Here is a 26,422-nt window from a genome sequence, read left to right on the forward strand (position 1 = left end):
TTTTAGTGATCTTTCCCCTCCCAGCGATGGTCACTATTTTTCTTTGTCTCTGTCTTTTGTGTAATTTGTCATAAAAAGGAAAAACCCGGGACCTGCCCAGTGGTGCAAGTGGTTAAGTGTGTGTGGTCTGCTGCGGCGGTCTGGGTTCACTGGTTTGGATCCTGGGCGCGCCACCAACGCACTGCTTGGCAAACCATGCTGTGGTGGTGTCCCATATAAAGTGGAGGAAGATGGGCATGGATGTCAGCCCAGGGCCAGTCTTCCTAAGCAAAAAAAAAGAGGAGGATTGGCAGATGTTAGCACAGGGCCGATCTTCTTACAAAAAAAAAAAGAGGAAAAACCATAGGGCAGGATGCAAACCCAGTCCTACAAGCCTATAAGCCTGGTGTCCAGGCTGGCCCCACAGTAAACTTTGCTGTGGGTTAATATGCACATTAGGCAAAAGCTGTTGTTAATGGATATTTTGGAAGCCGAAAGGTTGCAAAGTTGGTGGGCAACATTTGAATATTTAAGAACCATTAAGACACTCACCACCTCAAGAACACACCCATGATAGAATAACTTGGTCACGGAATGGAGTGGGTAACACAGTCACCCGCCAACCTCAAGGAAGTTTCCATGCAGTGAGGTACTCTGTAAAACAACAGACAATCCCCAACACCATGGCACATCCCTCTTATTTTGGTTCCAAGAGACCCAAGTCTTAGCTAAAGCTGTTAATGTGCATATAAGATGAGTTTTCTTCTTTTGTCTTATTCTATGTCTTGAGAAGTTGGCTTTGTGTCCTCTCTGGTTTCTGCCATCTGGAGGATGCGCATACTGACATGCATGTTGGTGTCTAGTGGAATAGACTGGGGTTCTGAGATGCACTCTCTTTGTCTGACTGTGTCAGCTCTCAGTGGAGTGTGTCATAAGGGGCCCCAGTTGTTACGAGGCTTTATCATCTCAACCTTCACTGACTGTTAGTGCTGGAAATGTCCCATTCCAGTAGTGTATTCTCGGGGTCACAGATTAGTGGGTTTGCGACTGGAGGCATCCCAAGTCCCCACGGGAGACCAGAGACACTGTTTTCACCACACCATCCTTATTGCTTGTGCAATGAAGGCCTTTGCTTTCTTAGAACATTTTTGGGAGTGAAATTCTTGGGTCTTGTGAGGGCTGCCTCTTTTGCACTCTCTTTTGAGAATGTCTCTTGCATCTGTGATTAATTCCTAAAAGGTTTATTGGTTTTAATTACAGTTAAGATCTTACTCATCCTCCCCTTCCGCCACTCCCTTTCCTTCTGATAACCACTATTCTGATGTCGTTATCTATATGTTATTTATCTTCCACATATGAGTGAAATCATATGGTATTTGTCTTTCTCTGTCTGACATTTTTCTTTGCATAACACCCTCATACACCATCCATGTTTTTGCAAATGGCATGATTTTGTCTTTTTATGGCTCAGTAGTACTCCATTGTATATATATACCACGTCATCTGTGTCTATTCATCCATTTATTGTCACCTGGGTTGCTTTCACACCCTAGCTATTGTGAATAATGCTGCAATGAACATGGGGGTGCATAAATCTTCTTGAATTATTGATTTCATGTTCTTTGGATAAATACCCAGTAGTGGAATAGCTGGATCATATGGTATTTCTATTTAAATTTTTCAAAAATTCTCTATACTGTTTTCCATAGTGGCTGCACCAGTTTGCATTCCTGCCAACAATGTAGGAGGGTTCGCTGTCCTCTGCATCCTCTCCAACACTTGTTATTTCTATCTTATTAATTATAGCCATTTAGATGAGTGTGAAATGGTATCTCATTGTAGTTTTCACGTGCATTTCACTAATAATTAGTGATATTGAATACCTTTTCATGTGCCTGTTGGCCATCTGTGTATCTTCTTTGGAAAAATATCTGTTCATATCCTCAGCTCCTTTTTTGATTGGGTTGTTCATTTTGTTGTTGTTGAGTTGTGTGAGTTCTTTATATATTCTGGAAATCAAACCCTCATCAGATATATGATTTGCAGATATTCTCTCCCAGTTCATGTGTTGTATTTTCATTTTGTTGATAGTTTTCTTTGCCATGCAAAAGATTTTTAGTCTGATGTCATCCTATTTGTTTATTTTTTTTCATTTTGTTTCCCTTGCCTCAGGAGACATGGTATTCAAAACATACTGCTAGGATTGATGTCAAAGAGCATACTGCCTATATTTTCTTCCGGGTGTTTTATGGTTTCAGGTTGCATTCACGTCTTTGACCCATTTTGAGTTAATTTTTGAGTATGGTGTAAGATAATGGTCTACTTCTATTCTTTTGCACATGGCTGTCCAGTTTTCCCAACACCATTTATTAAAGACACTTTACTTTCTCCCTTGTATGTTCTTGACTCCTTTGTTGAAAATTAGTTATCCATAGATGTGTAGTTTTATTTCTAGATTCTCCCTTTTTTTTCTTTGAACAATGTGTCTGCTTTTGTGCCAGTACCATGCTGTTTTTTTGTGTGTGTTTGTGAGGGAGATTGGCCCTAAACTAACATCTGTTGCCAATCTTCTTCTTTTTGCTCTAGGAAGACTGGCCCTGAGTTAACATCTCTGCCAATCTTTCCTCTGTTTTGTATGTGGGTCACTGCCACAGCATGGCTTGGTGAGCAGTGTAGGTCTGTGCCCGGGATCTGAAGCTGCAAACTCGGCCTCCAAAGTAGAGCATGCCAAACTTAACCACTATGCTACCAGGCTAGCCCACCCATGCTGTTTTGATTAATATAACTTTGTGGTATATTTTGAATTCAGGGAGTGTGTTACCTCCAAATTTGTTCTTTTTTCTCAGGATTGCTTTGGCCATTTGGGGTGTTTTGTTGTTTCATATAAATTTTACCGTTCTTTGTTCTATTTCTGTGAAGAATGTCATTGGGATTCTGAATTGGGACTGCACTTAATTTGTAGATTGCTCTAGGTAATATGGACATTTTAACTATGCTTATTCTTCCAATCCATGAGCATGGAATATCTTTCCATTTCTCTATGTCTTGTTCAATTTCTTTCAATAATGTCTTATAGTTTTCAGTGTATAGGTCTTGCATCTCCTTGGTTAAATTTATTCCCAGGTATTTTATTCTCTTTGTTGTGATTGTAAATGGGATTGTATTCTTGACTTCTCTTTCTGCTGGTTTGTTATTGGTGTATAGAAATGCAACTGATTTTTGCCTGTTGATTTTTCACCCTGCAACTCTATTGTATTCAGTGATTATTTTTAATAGTTTTTTGGTGGATTCTAGGGTTTTCTAAAAATAGAATTATGTCATCCACAAATAGTGACAATTTTATTTCTTCCTTTCAAATTTGGATCCCATTTATTACTTTTTCTTGCTTAATTGCTCTGGCTAAAATTTCCAGTGCTATGTTAAATAAGAGTGGTGAGAGTGGGCATCCTCGTCTTCTTCCTGTCTCAGAGGAATAGCTTTCAGCTTTTCACCATTGATTATGATGTTTGCTGTGGCTTTGTCATATATGGTCTTTATTATGTTGAGGTACTTTCCTTCTATACACATTTTATTGAGAGTTTTTATCATAAATGGATGTTGGATCTGTTCAAATGCTTTCTCTGCATCTACTGAGATGATAATGGGATTTTTATACTTCTTCTTGTTAATTTTTGTTAAGGTGTAAGGGGCATATATATATGTTGATGGATAAAAACTAGACTATTTGTGGTGAACATGATGCTGTCTATTTAGAAACTGAAATATAATAATGTACACCTGAAATTAACAAAATGTTATGAGCCAATATGACCCAAGAAAATAATTTTTAAAAAAAGATCCTACTCATCAATGGCCAGATGATGGATCCCTTAAATTGGAAAAACTTCTAAATTGAAAATATTTTTAGTGAGCTCTCATCATAAACAGCTGTTTTATTGGTACCTAAGAGAAGACTGAATTAAAAGAAAATACAAAGAAATAACAACCAGCTTAAAGAACGTAATCAAATTTGGCTGGGCAGCTTCCTCTCGTGGTCTTACTGATGCTAATAAAAGCATTAAGTTAATCAACAAAAGAATAAAAAAAACTTGAGGGGAGGTCAAGGGACTCTTCTCAACAGGTGGAATCTTTTTAAAGGGTTTTCAGGAAATAAGATAAATAAAGGAAATATTTTAAGGGGGGAAACAAAGAGGATTCAGAAAGGGAAGAGTCAGGGGACTATCCCAGCAGGGTGGGAATCTTTAGATGGTTATTAAAAAATAGGATGAATTAAATGGTAATTAATGAGGTTAACACAAAGGTTTTAATATGGCACTACCTAAGGTTGAGCAGGCCAAAGGGATATCCTCCTAGCCCCCCCAAATTAAAGAGCCCCAATAACATCCACTCTATTTAACATGTTAAAATTTAAGAAGCTAGAAGGCAGAGATCACAATGAGAAATCTGACCCACAAGCATTTGGGGCAACACTTAGGCCGGTTAATCAAGTTAAAGTTTTTCAAAAGGGCTAGGGTCCATTGGCTCGACCTCCTGCTGAGGGTTCAAAGCCTTTTGCACAGAAATGGGTAAAATAACCAGGAGATGGAGAAGAGAAGTTTCCAACGCCCCTTGATGCAGGAATCCCACAAGCTGTGGTACCAAAAACCGTTAGTGTGACACTGACTCACGCTAAAATTAGACTGAGAAAAGTTAAAAGTATAAGGGATGATAAGATTATAAAGGTTCAAATGTTAGACTAATATTATATAAAGAGGTTATGTCGACTTTGCCTGAGTCTTTTTTTGGAAATAAATGTTATATCTGGCTAGGAACACTTCTTCTACCCAATATTATATAAGACTGAGACTTGTTGATTGGGTCCTAATGGAAGCTCTGATTAGAGGTATAAGAGTTGATGAAATTAAGATAAAATTCCATTGGAGAATTGGTATACTAAATGGTCTTTATGTGAAGTGACTGAATCTTTTCTGCCTGATTGTATTAGAGATTGTATTGTGGGGAGGGACACCATTGTCTCACTGGGGAATGGTTCCCCTGTCTGATATTGTAAAGCAGAGGGCAAGTAAACCTGGCAATGTTAATTAAACATGCTAAATGAAGTCAATAGGGTTGCCTTAAGACAAAGATAGTTGCTTTAGCTTTATCAGCTACTTGGGTTGTAGCCTGAATGATATCACAAGGCTGATCCTCTCATCCAACTATATTGTCTTTAATTTGATTCTTTATATCAGGGAGATTTTAACTAAGAGGTAAATCAAAAGATTTTTATGTTATAATACTTCAGGATGATGTACCACACCTTTAAAAAGCCTGTAGAAAGCGTTTAACAAAGGCCTCTTTCTGAGTGCACAATTCAACCCTAGACCAATTCACCCTTATCTTTTCTATTAATTCCTCCCTCAAATATCAACCTCTAATTTCAGTCGCACACTGTGTGGTTCAGGCAACTCTATTGACTCCCCTTTAGCATGTTTAATTAACATTGCCTCAAAGGCAGATTTATATGCCCTATGTTTTACCATATCAGGCAGGAGAAACATTCCCAGTGAGACACAATGCCCATCCCCAGAATACAATCTACACTACAATCAGGCAAAAGAGATGCAATCACTTCACATAAATCCCATTTAAACATATGGATTCTCCTATAAAATTTTATCTTAATTTTATCAACTCTTAAACTTCTAATCATAGCTTCCATTAAGATGCTATAAACAGGTCTCAGTCTTATATAATATTGGGTAGGAGAAGTGTTCACAGTCAGACATAACATTTATTTCCAAAAAACACTCAGGTAAAGTTGACATAGCCTCTTCATACAATATTAGCTTAAACCTTTCAACCTTTATAATCTTATCCCTTGTACTTTTACCTTTTCTCAATATAACTGTAGCCTGGGTCAGGGTCTCACCAGTGGGCTTTGGTACCACAGCTTGGAAGATTTCTGAGATTCCTGCATCAGGAGTCTCAGAAACCTCTCTTCTCCATCTCCTGTTTATTTTACCCATTTCTTTGCAAAAGGCTTTGAGTCCCCAGTGAGAGGTTGATCCAGGAAACCCTGGCCCTTTTGTTAATCTATAGCTTGGTTAACCAGGCTGACTGTTGCCCCAAGTGACTGTTGCTCAGGTTTCTCACAGTGACCTCTACCTTCTGGCTTTGGAAATTTCTCCAAACTGGGTAAATGGAGCAGACTTGATTGGGGCCCTTTAATTTTGGGGGCCAGGAGAGGGCCCCTTTGGCCCACTCAGCCTTAGGCAGTGCTATCTTAAAACATTTGTGTTAACCCTATTAATGTCCACTTAATTCATCCCGTTTTTTAATGACCATCTAATGATTCCTATCCTGCTGGGATTTGTCCCATGAATCTTCCCTTTCTGATTGCTCTTTGTTTCCCCCCTTAAAATATTTCCTTTATTTATCTTATTTCCTGAAAACCCTTTAAAAAGATTCCACTTTGTTGAGAAGAGTCCTTTGACCCTCCCCTCAGCTTTTTAAAATCTTTTGTTAATTAACTTAATGCTGTTATTAGCATCGGTATGACCATGAGAGGAAGCTGAGACCCCAGTTTGATTAAGTTCTTAGGGTAGTCATTATTTCTTTGTATTTTCTTTTAATTTGGTCTTTTCATAGCTACCAATAAAGCAGCGATTTGTGATGAGAGCTCTCTAAAAAGTTTTTCTACTTAGAAGTTATCCCAATTTAAGGGATCCAGGGTCCGGCCCAGTGCTGCAGAGTTTACGTGCGTGTGCTCCACTTCTGCGGCCTGGGATTCGCAGGTTCGGATCCCAGGCGCGCACCGATGCACTGCTTGTCAAGCCACGCTGTGGCGGCGTCCCATATAAAGTAGAGGAAGATGGGCATGGATGTTAGCCCAGGGCCGATCTTCCTCAGAAAAAAACAAATAAAAAGGGGATCCACTGTCTGGTCATTGACCAGTAATATCTTAATAGTGACTCAAACCAATAAGCCTCTTATGGCTTAAACATGGATATAAGAGACGTCCCCAAAAGAGAGTGCAAAAGAGGCAGCCCTCACAAGATCCAGAAAGTTCACTCCCAAAAACAGTCAAAGAAAGCAAAGGCCTTCCTTGCATAGGCAGTAAGGCTGGTGTAATGAAAATAGTGTCTTTGGTCTCCCATGGGAACTTGGGATGCCTCTAGTCATAAGCCCACTAATCTGTAACACTGAGCAGACATTACTGGAATGATATATTTCCAGCACTGGCAAGCAAGGAAGATTGAGATGACAAAGACCCCTTACTGACCGGGAATTCTTATGACAAATTCCCCCAAGAGGTGACACAGCTGAACAAAGACAGTGCATCTCAGAGCCCAAGTCTATTTGATTGGTTGCCAAGATGCACACTGGTACCTGCATTCTTGAGATGGCAGAGACCAGAGAGGTCACAAAGCCAAGCTCTGAAAACATGGAAAAAGATAAAAGGAACTCATATGCACATTAACAGTTTTAGCTAAGCCTTAGGGCTCTTGGAGCCACACTAATACCTAAGAGGGACATGCCACAAGGTTGAGAATTTATATTGTTTTACAGAATACCTCATTATAGGGAAATTTCCTTGAGGTTGTTGGGTGACCTGTGTTATCTACCCCATTCTGTAATTAATTCTATCATAAGAGTCTTCCTGAGGTGGCAAGCACCCTACTGGCTATTAAATGCTCATCCTGTCCCACCAGTTTCTCAGTCTTGTGGCTTCCAAGATGTCTCTTAGCAATAGCTTTTACCTTATGTGCGTATTAACCCACAGTAAAGTTTACTGTGGGGCTGGGCTGGACAAAAGCCTTATAGGGCCTAGGCCTGCATCCTACCCTATGGTTTTTCCGTTTTATGACAAATGACACAAAAAATAGAGACAAAACAAAACAGTCACCATCTCTGGGAGGATAAGGATCAATAAAAACCAAAGAGTACTCAAACCAAATTTCCCAGAGTTACTGAGTCCAAGAAACTAGCTTTACAGATATTTTCCCCTGCTAATCTAAATTTATAGAAGGAATAAGTTCACTATTCTCACTTCCACTGGACCCTGCAGGCAGAGATCTTGGATACAGATGTAGTAAGAACTCATACCTACTGCTAGCTGTCCTCAGAGGTCCAAGGTGTCTCAGCTGTAGCTTTCCCAGAGTGAGCAGCATTAGGTCAGTTAACGTTTCTGTCACCCTTGTCACCAGCTGCAGGGGAGGAAGAACTATTCCTTTACCCTTTAGGTTCTTCTGGCTGGTCTAGGAATTAAAGTGACATGAGACAGAAAAACAGGAGAAAATGAAAGAAGGTTTAATCATGTGTATATGAGAGAAACTCAGGAAAACTGAGTAACTCACCAAAATGGATGAAGCCACAACCTTAAATACCTTAAAGACAAAGGAAGATGTTTGGGGTAGTATTTTTGGAATGCAAAAGGGAGGAAGGCAATTCACACAGAGATGGAAAAGCACATATTTGGTAAACAAATGTTTGCATACCTTGCAAAAACAATGTCACATGGGGAGGACTTTGATCAAAAGGGCCTTGCTAGGTTCCTCCCTGTCTATCAACCTACTTCATATTACACTATACTTATCTATGGTATTATCTCCTTCCCGGTACAGGACATATTTCTGAAATTCTCTTAGGCAGTTAGGGGGAAGGTCAATGTTCCTTTCTAGATCTTTTGTGCTTTTATTTTTATTTTTATTTTTTTTGGTGAGGAAGATCAGCCCTGAGCTAACATCCATGCCAATCCTCCTCTTTTCGCTGAGGAAGACCGACTCTGGGCTAACATCTGTGCCCATCTTCCTCTATTTTATATGCGATGCCGCCACAGCATGATTTGACAAGAGGTGTGTTGGTGCATGCCCGGAATCCGAACCTGCGAACCCTTGGGCCACCGAAGCTGAACGCACACACTTAACCTCTGCGCCACCAGGCCGGCCACTAGATCTTTTGTTCTTAAAAGAACACAAAGCCAAAGAGACACATTTTGGGGTGGCAAATTCTGACCCTCTACAGTGTGAAAAACGTTGGAAAGGTTTTGGAAAAGTAAAAGAACATGAAGGAAAATGCCCAATGGGAAACAGTGAAGAGAGCCTCTGATGCACTGTGGAGTGTCCTTTCGACCTCCAATTAGGACTTTCACTCTAAACTTATTCTCCCACAGGGAACATAGAAAACTTTCTATGCCTTCTGCTCAGCTGTTCCTGGAGATCTGCTCAATAATTGCCAAGAGTTGCCCCTAATTACCAGAAGTGACCGAGGGGGATTTGCACAGGGGATAAGATTTACTCCTCATTGGAGACACCCCAGACTCTCCATGCAGACAGTGTCACCCATACTGCAGATGACATGATAATGGCCCCTTTGTGGGGAAAGCAGGTCCAGGAACCCTGTCTCTATAACTATGGCCCATCCTGATTGACACTTCCCTGCACAGAGCTCTGGAGCAAAGAGCAGCCAGGTGAGTGCTTCCTTTTGTTCAGTCTCAGGGCAGAGAACAGGAGGGAGGGGTCTCCAGCAGGAGAGGAAGTCAGAGGTGTGGTTGTGCACTAACATTGGGCAGGACAGTTGCTGACCCTACCTTGTCTAGAGCTGCCCACTCATTCCCTGGCTGGGCAGGTGGAAGGTGGGAATATGTTGGGGTGCGTTTCCAAGTGGGACAAGAGTCCTGAGGTTCACTGCAAACCCCTGTGCCCTGGAGTCCCTGACAAGGAGAGAAAGAGGGACAGTTGCTCTTGGAATCTGTGCCAAGCCTTGTGAGTCCAGAGCCACTGAGCTCCTCAACCGTGTACACAAGAGTCTACCCATTTTGTCAGACCTAACAAATTGGGCTTCAGTGTGAATATAGGAGAACAAAGTAGTGTGCAGAGTTTGGGTTATGACTTAAAAATCCTGAAACAAGACATAGGATCCAATGACAGACACACACACATGTACAAACAGTAATACACAGAGAGAAATAGTCAGCCCTCTAATGACACACATTTTTCCATTTTCAAATCCCACTTCAGTAGCATGCAGTCCTCTTAGTAATTTCCTCATCACTGTTCTGTGTGTTAACTGTGTTGTGTGTGTAAGTGTGGCACAGATTTTTTTCTCCATAATTGAATGGGGAATATGCCCCTCTGTCCTTCCTTAGCCCAAGGCCGCAGAAGGGAGAAAAAAGAATTTGTAGTAAGATGAAGTTCAGTCAAATTTCAAGTCTGGCAAAATGGTGTGAATGTTGGAAAATAAGCAATGTACATTTTTCTAAAAAATTAGAATTAGGAATTAAAACAATACCCTCTGTGGTAATTCAAAATTGCATTTTATGTTTGGAAATATGGTGGAATGTACTTGGGCCATTCTATAGTCTGAAAGTTTGTTTGCCCCGCAAATTTTTTAGTTGAAATTGTAATTGCCAAGGATGATAGTATTCAAAGGTGGCATTTCGAAGGTGCTGAAATCTTGAGTGTGGATCCCTCATGAATGAGATTAGTGTGTATAAAAGAAGCTTCAGAGAGATCTTAGCCCCTTCCATCATGTGAGGAAACAGAGAGAATGCACCAGGTCAGAACCAGGAAGGGGGCCCTTCCCAGAAGGCCATCATGCTGCAGCCTTGATTTTGGACTCCAACTTCCAGAAATGTGAGCAATAAATTTCTGTTGTTTGTAAGCCACCCAGTCACTGATGTTTTGTTATGGCAGCCGGGACAGGATAAGACAGGCCAATATTGAAAAAGACTGCAATAGTGGTAATGATGGCAAAGATGGAGATACCATGATAGGCAATGTCTGAGAAAAGCTTTAGCGATTCTACTCTGGAAACAAAGCCCTTCCACCTTCCCCAGCTCTCACTGTATCCCTCATAGGGAGGTCCTATTCCAATTCGTTTGTCCATTGTCCTCATCGTGTGATGAGCTCTGTTAGCTGGGCTTTCTCCTTCTCTCCTAGGAGGTCTACAAACCAGCTCTGATCTCTGTGCTCACCTGTGATGAGTGACACACTCCTCTGCTGATTCAGCATCAGCATTAATTCCAGCTGCTTCCCTTGTTTTGTATGCATTCTCAGTCACAGCAGATACAAAACCCCAGAAGATATGAGGAAACCAGTGGATCAAAAAGTGCTCAGTTAAAAGAAAGAGACACAACTGCCTCTCAGTTTTGTTTAGTGAAAGCAGAGCTGTGTCATCAGAAGAGTGGTTGGAAAACAGGGCTTCAGGGTCTCTCTTTTATTCAAGAATGGTTTGAGCCAGCTTGTCCAAGTACATGGAGAGTAACATGCCCTTGCTGGTCCCTCCATGCCCGTGGGTGAAGAGAGCCTCCTGAGAGGCAGTAGGCACTGGGATGTGCATTCCTGTGACAGCACAGGGCACGTTCTGGGGTTTGGTTTCTGACTCTGGCTGTGGTGGTGTCCCATGTGTGACTGTATGGGACTGGGGGTCATCTTCCGTGTGGGGACAGGTGTGCCCTTCTGCATTCTGACTGCTGATTGTTGGTATAAGGGAAGCACCTCACCTGTGGGGTTGATCTCTGTGTGCTCCACGGAATGTAAAACCAGCAGGTATGACCACATCACCCATCTCAGTAAACCCTCAGCCCCACATGAAGGAGGACATGGGCCATGTTTTTGGGAGGAGGGTGCAAGGGTATGAGGGGACCTGCATGCACTGGGAGCCACTGCAGGTGTGATTTAGGGAGCACTGTTGGGGTTCCAGGGAGTTCACATGAGGATCTATGGAGCATGAGAGTCACATCAGCTCTTTTGCCAATAAACAAGGTTCTATGGGATTCACGGGGAACAGAGTAAAACTTAACACACAGGAGAACCATGGACTTGTGTGGATAATTGTAACTCAAAGGAGAGATCTGAATAATTACAATTTCTGATTAGAGTCTTGTATAGTACAGGTTTATCAAAGGAACTACCAAGAGAGATTGCTGTGTGAAATGGATCAAGGAGAGGGCGGGACATATATATATAAGCATAGCATATATAATTATATGTATGTACAAATACATTGCTGCTATTATCATCTTGAACAAACTTATCTCTGAGATTAAGAGTAAGAAAAATAAATGTTATCATTTTACCTCCACATATTCCTCCTGTGAAGCTCTTCCTTTCTCTACATAGATCTGAGTTTCTGATCTATATCATTTTCCTTTTCTCTAAAGAACTTCTTTTCATACTTCTTGCAAGGCAGGTCTACTGGAGACAGATTCTCTCAATTTTCCTTTGTCTGAGAAAGTCTTTATTTCTCCTTCACTTTTGAAGGATAATTTCGCAGGGTACAGACTTCTAGGTTGGTGGATTTTTCTCTCAAAACTTTATTTCACTGTACTCTCATCTTCTTTGCATGGTTTCCAAGGAGATTTGGAAGTGATTCTTAACTTTATTTTCTCCTTAAGTAAAATGGGGTTTTTTCCTCTGGCTTCTTTCAGGACTTTTTCTTTATATTTGATCATCTTCAGTTTGAAAATGACATGCCTATGATATGTGTGTTTGTGTATATATATATATTTGTAGGCATTTATTCCTTTTGGTGTTCTCTGAGCTGTAGATCTGTGGTTTGCTGTCTGACACTAATTTGGGGAAATTCTCAATTGTTCTTTCATATACATCTGTCCTTTTCTCTCTCTCTTTTTTTTTTTAATTTTATTTATTTATTTATTTCCCCAAAGCCCCAGTAGATAGTCATATGTCATAGTTGCACATCCTTCTAGTTGCTGCATGTGGGACGCGGCCTCAGCATGGCCAGAGAAGTGGTGCGTTGGTGTGTGCCCGGGTTTCTGAACCCGGGCTACCAGCAGCAGAGCGCGTGCACTTAACCGCTAAGCCACGGGGCTGGCCCTGTTTTTTCTCTTCTTGATGTTCGCGTTACACATATGTTAAGCCTTTTATAGTTGTCCCGCTGTCCTGAGCTATTCTGTTCTGTTTTTTCAATCTTTTTTTCTATTTGCTTTTCAGATTTCAGACGTTTCTATTGAGATACCCTGAAGCTCAGAGACTCTTTCATCGGCTGTGTCCAATCTACTAACTCCACATCTAAGGCATTCTTCATTTCTGGTGTAGTGTCTTTGATCTCTAGCACTTCCTTTTGTTTCTTTCTTAGGATTTCTGTCTCTCTGCTCACATTGCCCATCTGTTCTTGCATGCTGTCTACTTTAACATTAGGGCTCTGAGCATATTAATCATAGTTATTTTAAAATCCCTGTCTGACAATTCCAAAATCACTGCCATGTCTGACTCTGATGCTTTCTCTGTTTCTTCTCATTATGTTTTTGGACATTTATTATGTCTTTTAATTTTTTCTTGATAACCAGACATGATGTACTGAGTAAAAGGAACTGATGTCAATAGGCCTTTAGTAACATGGTGGTGATATGTGGGAGAGGGGAAGCATCCTATGGTCCTAGGATTAGGGTTCAGTCTTTTACTGAGCCTGTGCCTCTGGAATATGAACTTTGCAAGTGGTGTTTATCAGATTTTTTCTCCCCTCCTTAGGTGGGACAGGATGAGTGGAGTGGGCTGGAGTTGGGTACATCCCTTCTGCAGGTCAGTTGGGCTCTGACAGTACCCCAGCAGGGTAGGCTCCAGTTAACCCCTTTCTCCTGAGGGCAGACCTTGTTCAGAAGAACACAGGGCTCTGGTGTGTTTCAGAATGGTTTCTTGTCCCCCCCCCCCCCACAAGCACAAAGGGGTTTTCCTCTGATATTTACTGAGAGATGCTGGTCCAGCTCCTGGAGGTAAAATCACAAACGTGTTGGGGTCCCCCACAACTTGTTCTGTCTGGAGTGTCTAGCTCTCAGATTTGTCCACACTGGCCTCCAGCAATCCATCGATTATAGGGCAGGTCTTCTCGTTCCCGTGTGGTTTCTACTTATGTGTCTCTGCTCCAGTAAGCCATGATTCTCTCTATTCATCCGTCTCTCTTTCAGTCTTAGGGGCATGATGTCCCCTGTGTCCTCACCATTCTTATGGATCCAAACAATTTGGAGACAGAGAGACTGAATTTAGGTCTATTCATTTTTGTCTTCTTCTTTTGATGGAGCATTGACTTCCAAGTTCCTTAACTGAAAACCTGGAAACCGGAAGTCCACAACTGATTTTTTTGTGTGTCAGGAAGATTAGCCCTGAGGTAACATCTGTTGCCAATCCTCCTCTTTTTGCTGAGGAAGACTGGCCCTGAGCTAACATCCATGCCCATCTTCATCCACTTTATATGAGATGCCACCACAGCATGGCTTGATGAGCTGCACGAAGGTCCATGCCCAGGATCCAGTCCCATGAACCCCAGGCCGAAGCGGAGCACGTGAATTTAACCACTACGCCATCTGGCTGGCCCCCATAATTGATTTTTTAACTCTGTAAAAATGATGAATTATGAGTCTCAAATGTGGACAACTGATTCTCTCGAAATTCTATTAAAATTATATAATACAATCTCAACAATATTTTTGCATTTTTCACTTTATTTTCTAAAGTTAATACATTCCTATAATTGACAGGAGTAATATGAATTCTAAGGGAGGTGCAGTACTTTCTTGTCTTTGTCTCCTGTCACTTACTCATGTACTCAGTACATATTATTTACCACCTTTTCTGTGTTAACTGTATTGTTGAACAAGTCAGACATGATTTCTATGTTCATGGACCTTACATTTGGGTGGAGAACCAGAAAATAAAAGTAAATAGAAATAAATACAAAGTAATACGAAAATTATACTTGGTGTCAGGTGTCTGTTTTCCAGGTTGAGCCCCTCCGATGGAGTATGATGGCTTCTCCCTTCTCAATTGAAGAAAGAGTGAAAGTCCTTGTCCAATGTTGGCTATGTAAGAAGACTGCTGATGTCATCACTGGTATATCCACATTTTGCTCCAGGCCACTCTGAAGCCATCTCCATGTCTCATCAGAAAGACATCGTAAGAACCACAGGAGTAGTGGCTGTGAAAACCACCTTTCTTTTACAGATTGGAGTTGGGACTCTGGCCAATGTCATTCTCTTTTTCTATAATGTCTCTCCAATCTTGCTTGGCCACAAGCACAGGCCCACACACATGATTCTCACCCACATGGCCATGGCCAATTTCTTGTTTCTTCTCTCCACTGGAATTACCCACACAAAAGCAGCTTTTCTTTTGAGAAATCCCCTGTCCAGTCTTGGGTGTAAATTTGCATATTACATACACAGAGTGGCTCGCAACACCACTGTGTGCTCCACTTCAGTCCTAAGCACCTATCAGTTCTTCACAATCATCCCAGGGAGAGGGGAGAGGACGATGCTCAGAGGAAGAGCCCCCAAGGTCATTGGCCCTTCCTGTTGTACCTGCTGGATGTTTAGTTTCTTAATGAATATCTATGTTCCTGTGGTTGTCACTGGTCCACAGGACACAGAAAATGATACTAACGTCCAAGGGGAGTGGTTCTGTCCATCCTCAAGTTCCACTGCACGGATTATCATCTTGTTGTCCATCTCTGATGCCATGTTTATTGGTCTCATCATCTGGTCCAGTGGCTCCATGGTGCTTCTCCTGCACAGACACCACCAGAGAGTGCAGCATATTCACACACTCAACAGCTACCACAAATGCACTCCAGAGACCAGAGCCGCCCACACGATCCTGATGCTGGTGGCCACTTTTGTCATCCCTTACACGCTGAATTCCATTTTTACTTTTTACATCACTGCCTTTTTGGATACTCGTCTATGGTTGATGCAAATTTCTCATATTTTGGCTATGTGTTTCCCCACTTTTAGCCCCTTGCTCTTGATCCTTAGGTATCCTAGAGCTCCTTGTTTCTGCTCTTGAATTGTTGAAATCACTTTTGAAAGGGTAAATACATAGAAGTCAGCTTCTATACCATCCATGATTACTCTGTTTAGGAATCATTTACCAGTTACTCATTTTCATAAACTTTTTTATTGTTATAACATGTACATAACGTCATATCTATGATTTTAATCTTTTGTAAGTGTACAGTCCAGTGGCATTAGACACATTCACAATGTTGTGCAACCACCACCACTATGCGTGCTCAAGAATTTTTCATCATCCCCAGCAAATACTTGGTGTCCATAAAAGAATAAGCCCCCTTCCTCTCTCCACCCAGCCCAAGATATCCTCTCTTCTACTTTCTGTCTCTATAAATTTGCCTGTTCTCAGTGCTTCATGCAAGTGGAATCATAGAGTATTTGTCCTTCTGTGTCTCCCTTATCTCACTAAGAATGTTGTACCATATATCAAAAGTCCATTCATTTTTAGGGCCAAAATCTATTCCATTCTATGTACATACAACATTTTATTTATTCATTCATCTGTTGATGGACAATTGGGTTGTTTCCATCTTTCGGCTTTTGTGAATACCACCGCTATGAACATGGTGTACAAATATCTGTCAAGTCCCTGCTTTCAATTATTTTGGATATTTACCTAGGAGTGAAATTGCTGTGACCTAGGTTAGTTCTATGTTTAATCTTTTGAGAAATCACCAAACTGTTTTCCACAGCAGCTGCATCATTTTGCATTCCCACCAGCAATTCACAAGGGTTCCAGTTTCTCCACATCCTTGCTAAGACTTGTTCTTTTTCATTTTTTGATTACTACATAGCTATTTTAGCAAGTGTGAAGTGAGATCTCATTGTGATGAAGATTTGCATTTCATCAATGACCTATGACGTTGAGCAATTTTCATAGACTTATTGACAGTTGGTGTATTTTTGGAAAAATGTCGATTCAGGTCTTTTGCCCATTTTGTTACTGGATTGTCTTTTGTTGTTAGTTTTAGAAGCACTTTATATATTCTGGGTATTGATCCCTTATCAGTATATGATTCACAAAGGTTTTATCACATTCTGTAGTTTATCAGAATGTTGCTGCCAGCTCAGGGCAGTTTTTTAGAGTCTCGTGAGTCTGTCACTGCAGGTGGGGCTGAGGGAGCCACCCAGGTAGAGGGGATCTGAGTGGAGATCTGACTGCATTGACCACAGTGCCATTTTTACATTTCTGTTTTGTCCGCATTCTCAAATGATGACTATTTTCTTTATAACGTTTGGAGTTAATGATGCTTAATTAGGTTTAGGTGTACAACTGGAGTGAGGAAATTTGAAGCAGTGAATTGGAACATTCCTCAGGGCAACACAGAAGTGATTCTGCAGGAGTCATACCTTGAGCCTCTCCCCTATTGTTCATTTCCCTTTGAATGCATTGGGTTAATTGCTGCAGGAATCTTCCCCGTAAATGCATCATAGTATATCTCTCTTAGCAGTAACACCCCACTGTTCCTAGCCAGAATATAATTATCAATTTATAATTCTCCAGAGGTAGGAACTTTGAGGGGGTTTAGACTAAAGTAGATCTGCTTAAGGGAAATGATTGTTGAAAGTAGACAAGTTTGTTCCCAAGGTGTGTGGGTGGAGTGATGATACTATTGTCTATAATTTTGTGTACCTGAAAATGTCCATTTAAGTTCAATTTTAAGAAGCAAATGTTAAACAGTGTTCTTTGAAAATATAAACATGCAAACTGAATCAAAATAATATAAATGAAACATAAACTTAAAGAATTAGCCCTAAAAGTTGAATAAAAACATGGAGATGTACTCAATAGGAAACGACAACAACAACGCAGTCAAAAGAGCCATTTCTCAGTGAAAAGCCTGTTGGAAACCCTTGGGGAGCATGTGGTTGTCTCACGGGTTCGGGGCACTAGGGGTTTGCAGATGGGGTGTGTGGTGGGCTCTGGAAGTCCCCAGAGCACAAGGAGTTGCAAGGAGCAAACTTTCTAGAAGAGTCAGATTGTAAATGTCTTAGGCTCACAGGCCACGTTGTCTGTGTCACAGCTACTTATTGTTGCCTTTGGGGGTGGAATCTGCCATAGACAGTATGAAAATGAGAGTGGCTGAGTTCCAATGAAATTGCATTTAACAAAACAAGCAGCAAACCTCGACTTTAGCTTGTCGACCCCAAATTGGGGCAACATGTGATGTGTGGGTGGGTTTCCATTCAGCACAGTAAAGGGAATTTTCTACAAACTGGTAGGAAGGGGGTGCTGGGTCCCACATGGTAGTGAGGAGGGCACTGTGGAACCAACCAGGAGGTGACAGGCATCTGCAAAGAGAGAGCTGACAGCCTGAAGGAGAGAAAGCATTTCTGTTTTAAGGGAAATGTGAGGCAGAGGAGGGGCTGGCTGAGAGAGGGTGTGTGTGTTTGAGGTGGAGTTTCTGCTTGAGAAAAATGGAGAGACAGGGTGAAATTGAAAACCTTTGAGTGTGTGCAGCTAGGAGTAGTCAAGGACAACTGTGCACACTTACATGGGAAGGTGCACATGTGTGCAGTTGCACATGAGAGAACACTCTAGAACACATATGTGAGAGGGAAGGTGTGTGTGAGAGCATAAGAGTGCATGTGAGAGTGTGGATGACATGGAATGGTTTTGAGGTTTATTTACCAAACTTCTGAAAGAAGACTTCCAACCACAGAGAAAACACTATTTTGAAGACATGATTGTGATCCAGTGAGTGTGGGAAATACTTCTGAGCAGGTTTAATTATTTTCCTGATCTAAATATGAGGAGCTTTTGCATTTGTGAGCAAAAGGTATATGATACCAGCTGTGTTCATTTCTTAAGGATTAAAATTACTGCCCAGTGTTTGGTTTTAAAAAATCTGCCCTCATTGCAAATCAACAGTCATCAACAATGATAATGTTCCAGATCTTACTCAGAATAATATTAAAACAATATGTCATCCATACTAATAAAAATGAAGCCATTCCACCAGGATAAATTATTCTCCCTTTTAAGTTGTAATCTGTCAAAGTCATCAATAACAATCTCATATGCCAGAATTACATCAAAATCTGTTTATATTAAAGAGGAGAAGTGGGATGTGAATAAGGAGATAGGAGGGACCATCCTATCAGAAGCCCCTCCTGGGGGATTCTCATCCAGAACTGAGCTGCAGTGGAAACAGGTGGAGGCCACAGGAGAACCAGAGGACTTGAAGTGAGTCCAATCTTATGGAATTTCTTGTTCACGTCTCAGAGTTCTACAAATATCAGATATGATGAGAAAGGTCATAGGAATGGAGTGATGTATGAATTCAGCAAGTGCTGCCTGAGGCCAGCTCAATGCCAGCACAGTGTGTGCACTCAGGGACCCCGGACTGGATGCTCTGCCCCAGGAGCAGTAGGCAGACTTCAATTTTTATACACAGGCTGGAGAATTGACTGTGTCTTCCTTCTCTTTAGTCATCACAGCTTGACAGACTCCATAAGATGATGAACTGTGTTCTCCCACTGACTTATTCGACCTCTCACGTTTGTTACCGAACCAGGTTTTTTTTGCCCACCGTATGATAATGCCAATCACTAAGATGATGAGTTTGCAAAGAGAAAGGATTTAGTCACAAAGCAGCCAAGCAAGGAGATGGGAGAACTGGTCTCAAATCCACCTCCCAGAAAAATGGATATTAGGGAAATTTATGTGATAAAGGGGCAGGGTGGTCTGAAGTGTGGAAATAGATGATTGGAGGTGAGGAGAAGTGAGGTAATGATGATTTGTGCAAGCATAGTCAGGCTTCGTGGCTCTTTATAGGATGCATGTTCACAAAATGGCTGCATTACCGTGATCTGAGGGTGGAGTTTTTAGCTCCTTGACCTCAAATGTTCACCTGTCGGTCATCCGGGCAGGCTCTATCGATAAGTGGGTGGTCTTAACTAGCCTGAACTGGACAAGGTGTCAACTCTCAGTTCCCGAAAAACTCAAGCATCTGTTACCATTTTGACCCAGGTGTCAGAGTTGTTATCTATAGAGTGGGTTTTAGTAATGCATTATCCTACTACTTTTGCAAACCATCAACTAACTGAGTGTAGTTAAAGCAAGTTGGCGCCTGGTTTCAGTCCACCTTTGTCTTGGTTCATTCCTCAAGCTTGAGAGATTTGGGGCAATGACTGCTCTAGCTAATTCCTGCTGGTAAGGTGTATAGGCCTAACAAGGACTCGAGCAATGAAATTGTTTAGCACTCCTTTGGAAATATTCTCTTGTTCCCAATTTTGGGTTCCCATTTTGCATTATTAGAATTTTTGCACCTCCTTCAACAGTCTTAGTACAACATCTAAAAGCACATTTTATATTCAAATATACAGGCAGAAGGATAAGAAGTATAGATAACCCAAATTTTAATAAGTCCCTGAAGAATAAACGTAATGCTTGGGAAATCCAAGAGAACAGTCCTGAAAACCACTCTAGACTCTGCCACCTCTGGGGATATTTGCTATAGCCAGGTAGCTTGTTGTCTGATTGGGTAGGTGGCCCAGCTGGACTCTGTATGTTACAGGTTTATAGGTTACATTTTTAATTTCTAAGGGAGAGATATCAATGACATTATAAACCAAATTATCGAGGGTTCCCCATGGTCATGCACTGAATAAGTTTTGGGAGGACATATGCAACATCTAGAAAGATTTCCTGCCTTTGCCAATGTCTGATATTCTAATCATCAGATTGTTATTCCAGGCTTGGGTTTCAACGTCAACAAGGAACATAACAGAAAAGGAACAAAGGTCTTTATCTTACTGAAGCCATAATAGAATATATTGATTAGGTTTACACAAGAAGTGGTTTATCCCTTTGGATAGTACACAATAAATCATAAGCAAGTGGGAATTAAGAAAAGACAAGAAAATAGTCCAACAAGTAAGGTAAGAACCTGAGAGTCATTCATCACCTATCTTTAGGAGACCATCTTATGAACAGAAGCTTGAGGTCTGTCAGGGGTCACTTGTCCATTCAAAGAAGTCAGTGTCTGGAATACGAAGCCAGTCAAGATTAGGATGATCTTGGCTATGATGTTTTTCCACAGTGTGGTTCCCATTTCCCATGGTGTTCTGTTATATGGGATATGGTGGGTCTGAGAATTCTTGTGGGACTGGCTTAACTCGAGTATAGTGGATCCATGGCCTAATTCCTTCCAGCTTTATTGAGGAGTAGGTTATCAGCAACACTTCATAGGGCCCAGTCCAGTGGGTGGGGAGTTAGTCCTCTGAATGCTTGTTTCTCCAGGACTAATAAGACCCAGCCTCCAGGACAAAGGTGATGTAGAGGAACATCTGACAGTCTAGTTCCTTAATTCAAGTTCCCTCTGGAACTTCTCCTGCATCATCTCTAGAATACAGAAAGCGTCTCCCAAAGTTAGGCCTACACTGTGTAAGCAAGTAACCAGGCAAGCATTTCTAGAGAAACAAAAAGAAAAACAAGGTTAATGGTTGGAACAAATTATAAACCAGTTCCTGAGCCCAGGGGATGGCCAGTCAAGAAGATTTCTAGATGTCAGGGTCAAAGCATCTTTTGAACTTTGAAATGTCTCTGATAATGTCAGTCGATGTCCAGGTATCTTTTCGAGTGGCTTACACAGCAGCAGGCACGCTATCGCAGTGCTTGCTCTTAAGTTTCTATCAAGCCGTCCAGTTTCATTTTGTGGGGTTTCAGGAAAAAGTGTGGTTTCAGTTCTCAATGATTCCAAATGAAAATTACGGAAAAAACTGGAAATGTTAGTTTGAAGATTTGTAGCCAGATGTTTCAAGAGACTAGAATAATTCAGGCTCCAGTCCAGTTTACAGATAGAAAACAAAAACCTCAAGGACAATTAATAGAACTAGAATCTAATTTCCATAAACATATATTACGGTTTTTATTGAAACATGTTTTCTCTCTAAAATAATCCTCATTTTTACCAAAGACTGCCAAATTAAAACTCAGTTTCTAAAATAAGTCCAGTTTCAATAAACTTGCCCCAATTATTTACATAAACACAGCAAGAATAGCAATTGATCATATAGACTCTTTCAAATCTGCTTTGCTGGAACTTTTCATAAGAAATCTCAGATTGAACTTTAAAGCCTCTTGTGGCCAGGAAAGCCAAGCCAAGGGCCTGTCCTCAGACTCTGCCTGTGATAAATATAGATTTGGGTGAATTCCTCTTTTCTCTTGAGGAATTCCCCCAAATATCCTGAGGTTCTTTGCACCTGCCAGGTAAGTGACTTTCTTTATTCACCTGGTAAGGTTGCTGGGAACCCTGTAAGCAAGGTACCAGGCCAATATTTCTATGTGACTTTATTCATTCCATAAAGTCAACCTTTATTCCTTAAACCTGTCTGGTCATATCTGAGTCCATGCATGTCTCTCTGAAATATGACATTACAGTGAAAGCCTAGGTAATATAACCAATGTTTCCAAATGTGGCCTGTTATAAGGAGAAGAGATTTGCATTGAACTTATGCAAACAACTATATTGCCATGAAAATAAGAATACTCACTCATCAAGGGTTTTTAAATTCTGGAGGGTTGGGTATGGAGAAAAAGATAAATGTTTTAATTCTGCTTACAAATGTATAATTTACCAAATTGCTGTAAGTCATAGTTAGCTTAAGAGAAAAGAGAAAAAGGTTTCCTTAAATCTGGAAAAATAAAATGTTAAAATCAGCAATGTCTCAAATAAAAAGTCACAAAAATTATAATCATCCTCATCACTTCATTTAGTCCCATGTAATCAACTCTTGATCTTGGTCTTCTGTTAGCAGTTTCATGAAGTCATTACTTTCTCTGTTAGAGTTTTGTAATTTCTTATCCAGTTCAATTTTATGATCTGAAAGTTTATCAAAAACCTATGTTTTAGAGTAAGTGTCAGAGTCTTTTCCATGAATGTCTCTGAAGATGAAACTTTTGCAAAAGCATCAGATTAAAATGAAAACTGTCTGTAAATGACAAAAGACTTCAAATGGCAGTTGACAAAGAAATTTGGTTATTTCTGTGACATATAACATTTTAAGATAATAGCAAGAATTATGACTGTCAACCAGGGCAGATTAGAACTTTAGGAATATTATATAATTTTTAAAACATTTATGTCAATAACATTCACCCACACAACATAACCTAATAAGGTTTATTATCATTTACTCAACAATGCTTCCCATGTAATTTAATGTACCAAATAACCCTAATTAGTTTAATATCTCCATCTTTATAGAAAGAAAGAACAAAATCTTTGAGAAGTCCCAGGGACCCGTTGGAAATTCTCGAAAAAAGAAAGACTTTATTTAGGACTTGAATTTCAGGGAAGTTTGTCAAAAATATCAAATGGTTTTAAAACACTTGGTCAAATAGGAAACAGTGTCTAGTTATCTATTTAACCAAAGTGACAATAGAAGATCTTAAAGGCAAACATACAGAGTTAAATAGTTTTGAAAACCCTTACCTCTCCTAATAGAGAGATTTCAGCTTTTTGAACATAGGAAATTATTTTGACAACACATAGAATTTCTGTCTTTTATGTAGATTTACTCAAAGGAAAAAAATATTTTGTAATCTCTTTATCAAGAGCAGACTAAAAGTTTAAGAAAATTATCCTTTTAAGAGAGAAAAAAACAAATTTTTATTTTACACCAGCTTACTTTTCATATTAAACATTCACTTAACTGAATTCATTTCAATCTTAGCCAACTTGACCCTTCAAAAAACGCTTTTCTCTAGGTTTTAATTCTACAAACTTTCTGTCACTTGCTATCTACATTCAGAATTTGTCCCATGTCCTCTTTCTTTTTTTCTTTTCTAGTACTTTAGAACAAATTTATCTTTTCTAACAAAACGAACAAAAATATATCCATTCTTTATACCTTCTTTACTGAAGACATACATCTTACTTTCCTTGAATACAAAGATGTTCTCCTTATTAATTTTTAGAAGCTTTAATCACATATATTAATTAGAATTCTTAACCCTTACAGACCTTAACTTTTAGTGAATACTAAAAGGTAAGCAATTATATTCTCTCTTTCACACTAGCATTCTGTGGCTTGACAAAATTACAAATACTTTTTATACTTTCTAGAATCATGCTACTTCATACTATAAGCTTTTAATAAAATACAAGACATGTCTCATAATAGACCCAAACATCTTTTACTTTCTCTGTAATAAGAAGCAAAAAGTTGATAAACCTATATTTAATAATTAATATCTAATATTTTATCTTAATTAGAAATGCTCTAGATATTCAATGAATTTTCCATCACTTAATTTAACTGAGCAAAACTTCAAAATTTCAAAGAGATTTTGGAAGTTATTTTAAATACACATTGCATAAAATATAATTATTGCTAAAAGCTTACCTATAAACTCCGATCTCACTTGCATCTAAATCATTTTCTCCCAACAATTATGCTTAGATTATCTATGAAAATTTTGTGAAAGATTAGACAAAATTAACTATCATTTTAAGTTATTTATTTATTTTTTTTGTGAGGAAAATCAGCCCTGAGCTAATATCTGATGCCAATCCTCCTCTTTTTTGCAGAGCAAGATTGGCCCTGAGCTAACATCTGTGCCCATATTCCTTTACTTTATGTGGGATGTTGCCACAGCATGGCTTGACAAGTGGTGAGTGGGTGCACGCCCAGGATCCAAACCTGTAAACCCCGGGCCCCTAAAGCAGAGCGTGTGCACTTAACCACTGCGCCACTGGGCAGGTCCCTTAATTTATTATTTTTGCTGACAAATTTTGTAACAGAGATGACATTAGCTTATTTGACTAATAAAGGCTACATGTCTACATCAAATCCAATGTTGATAACTCTGAAGACATGCCTATTTCAATCAAACTGACAAACTAAGTTAGCTTTCACTTACAAAGATTAATTTATATCATCTTAAGTTGAAAAACATTTGGGTTAGTTTCTATTACATTTAGGAATAATTTATATAGGCACTTATTTTAAGTCAATTAAACAGAGCTCTTAATTTTGGCCATACAATCAGGAGGTAGAAAAATATCTCACATTTACAACATATACACATAGACATACATGAACACACAGGCAGACAAAGACAGAGACCTTATAGCTTCCATTACATTTTGCTATGAATCAGGTACAATATAAAACTCACTATTTTATAAAATAGTTGGATCCAAATTCTGTTTTGGCAACTGGAAAGATTAAGTTTACCTGCTTAAATGGCTAAGACTTTTTTCTTTTTTCTCTGATGAGAAACATTTGCTTTTCAAAGAATGGCTCTCAGGTCTTAGAGAAGATGGGAGTCGAAAATCTACATCACAATGGCATAGAGAAAGCACTCAAGTTTTCTCCAAGATGGAGTTTCTGGGACATATTGGTCTTATCAGTTTCTAACATCCCAGTATCTATGAGCATTTTGAGAGGAACAGGAGAGGCTTTGGGATTGAAAAAAGGGCAAGTGAACTTTTAAGTGCCTTTGGGGAGCCACACCTCTGGCCCTGCAGAGATTTGCAAGACAAAGATGGTTCAGTTCCCCAAAGAACTGGATTACAGTCTGAATGATCAAAGAGGTTGACCTACCCTTCTTGCTATATTTTTCCAATTACCTCTTTACATCAGGGAGATTTTTAACTTAAGAGGTGACTCGAAATATTTTTATGTTCTAAAACTTCAGGACAATGTATCACACCTTTAAAAAAAGTCTGCACAAAGTGTTTAATAAAGGTCCTCTTTCCAAGCATACAATTCAACTCCAGACCAATTTACCCTGGGGAATGGAGCTTTCATTATCTTTTCTATTAATGTCCTCTCTTTCAATATTTGCCTTATTTATCTTATTTCCTAAAAATCCTTTTGAAAATTTCCACCTTGTTGAGAAGAGTCTCTCAATTTTCCCCTCTGGTTTTTTCATTCTTTTGTTAATTAACTTAATGTTTTCATTAGCATCTGTAAGACTATAATAGGAAGATGAGACCCCAAATTTGATTAAGTTATTAAGATTGGTGATTATGAGAGCTGTCTAAAAATTTTTCCAAGTTAGACATTTTTACAGTTTAAGGATCCATCATCTGACCATTTTCTCCAGAGTCTGAAGAATATTGTGGCCATGCAGTGTTACAAATGAATATCATCTTTTTCCTTTTTCATGGGCTCACAGCTAAAAATTGCCCAATTTTAGAGAATGTAGCCTATGGGGCTACAGGTAGGGATTGAATTAGCCTTTCCCATTGTTTCCAAATTTAGACATGGCCAATCAAAAGTACGTTTATGCTGCAGCTAGAACCAAATCGTGAAAATGTCAGGCGTCCCTGAAACCAAGACTGTCACAATGAAGTCCAAACCAAGACTTCCTTTTCAGAAGTTGAATAGGGCATCCTCTGAAAGAAAACCAAGCCAAGAGATCCCACTTCACACCTACTAACATGGATATACACTAATCCAAAAATGGAAAATAAGTTTTGGCAAGGATGTGGGGAAACTGGAACACTTGTACATTGCTGGTGGGAATGTAAAAGATGCAACAACTGTGGAAAACTGTTTGGTGATTTCTCCGAAGGTTAAACACAGATCTAACATATGGCACAGCAATTTCACTCCTAGGTAAATGTCCAAATGAATTAAAAGCAGGGACTTCACAGATGTTTGTACAATCAATGTTCATAGCAACATTACCACAATAGC

At 39.8% G+C, this 26,422-nt stretch overlaps 1 protein-coding gene and 1 pseudogene across 1 annotated transcript; one reads left to right on the plus strand and one right to left on the minus strand.

The window, feature by feature from the left end:
* Nucleotides 1–26,422, minus strand: part of LOC101394591 (ret finger protein-like 4A pseudogene) — a 102,217-nt pseudogene that overhangs the window by 17,203 nt on the left and 58,592 nt on the right.
* LOC101397704 (vomeronasal type-1 receptor 4-like) lies at nt 14,853–15,761 on the plus strand. Its single transcript, XM_004439101.1, has one exon. It carries the CDS (start codon nt 14,853–14,855, stop codon nt 15,759–15,761), a length of 909 nt encoding a protein of 302 aa, XP_004439158.1.

Source organism: Ceratotherium simum, chromosome 33 (genome assembly GCF_057802395.1).
Source record: "Ceratotherium simum simum isolate JZ-2026a chromosome 33, ASM5780239v1, whole genome shotgun sequence".
NCBI lineage: Eukaryota > Metazoa > Chordata > Mammalia > Perissodactyla > Rhinocerotidae > Ceratotherium > Ceratotherium simum.

Bases quoted from the DNA above. Each gene is read 5' to 3' on its own strand.
- LOC101397704 (XM_004439101.1), top strand. From the start codon at position 14,853: ATGTCTCATCAGAAAGACATCGTAAGAACCACAGGAGTAGTGGCTGTG.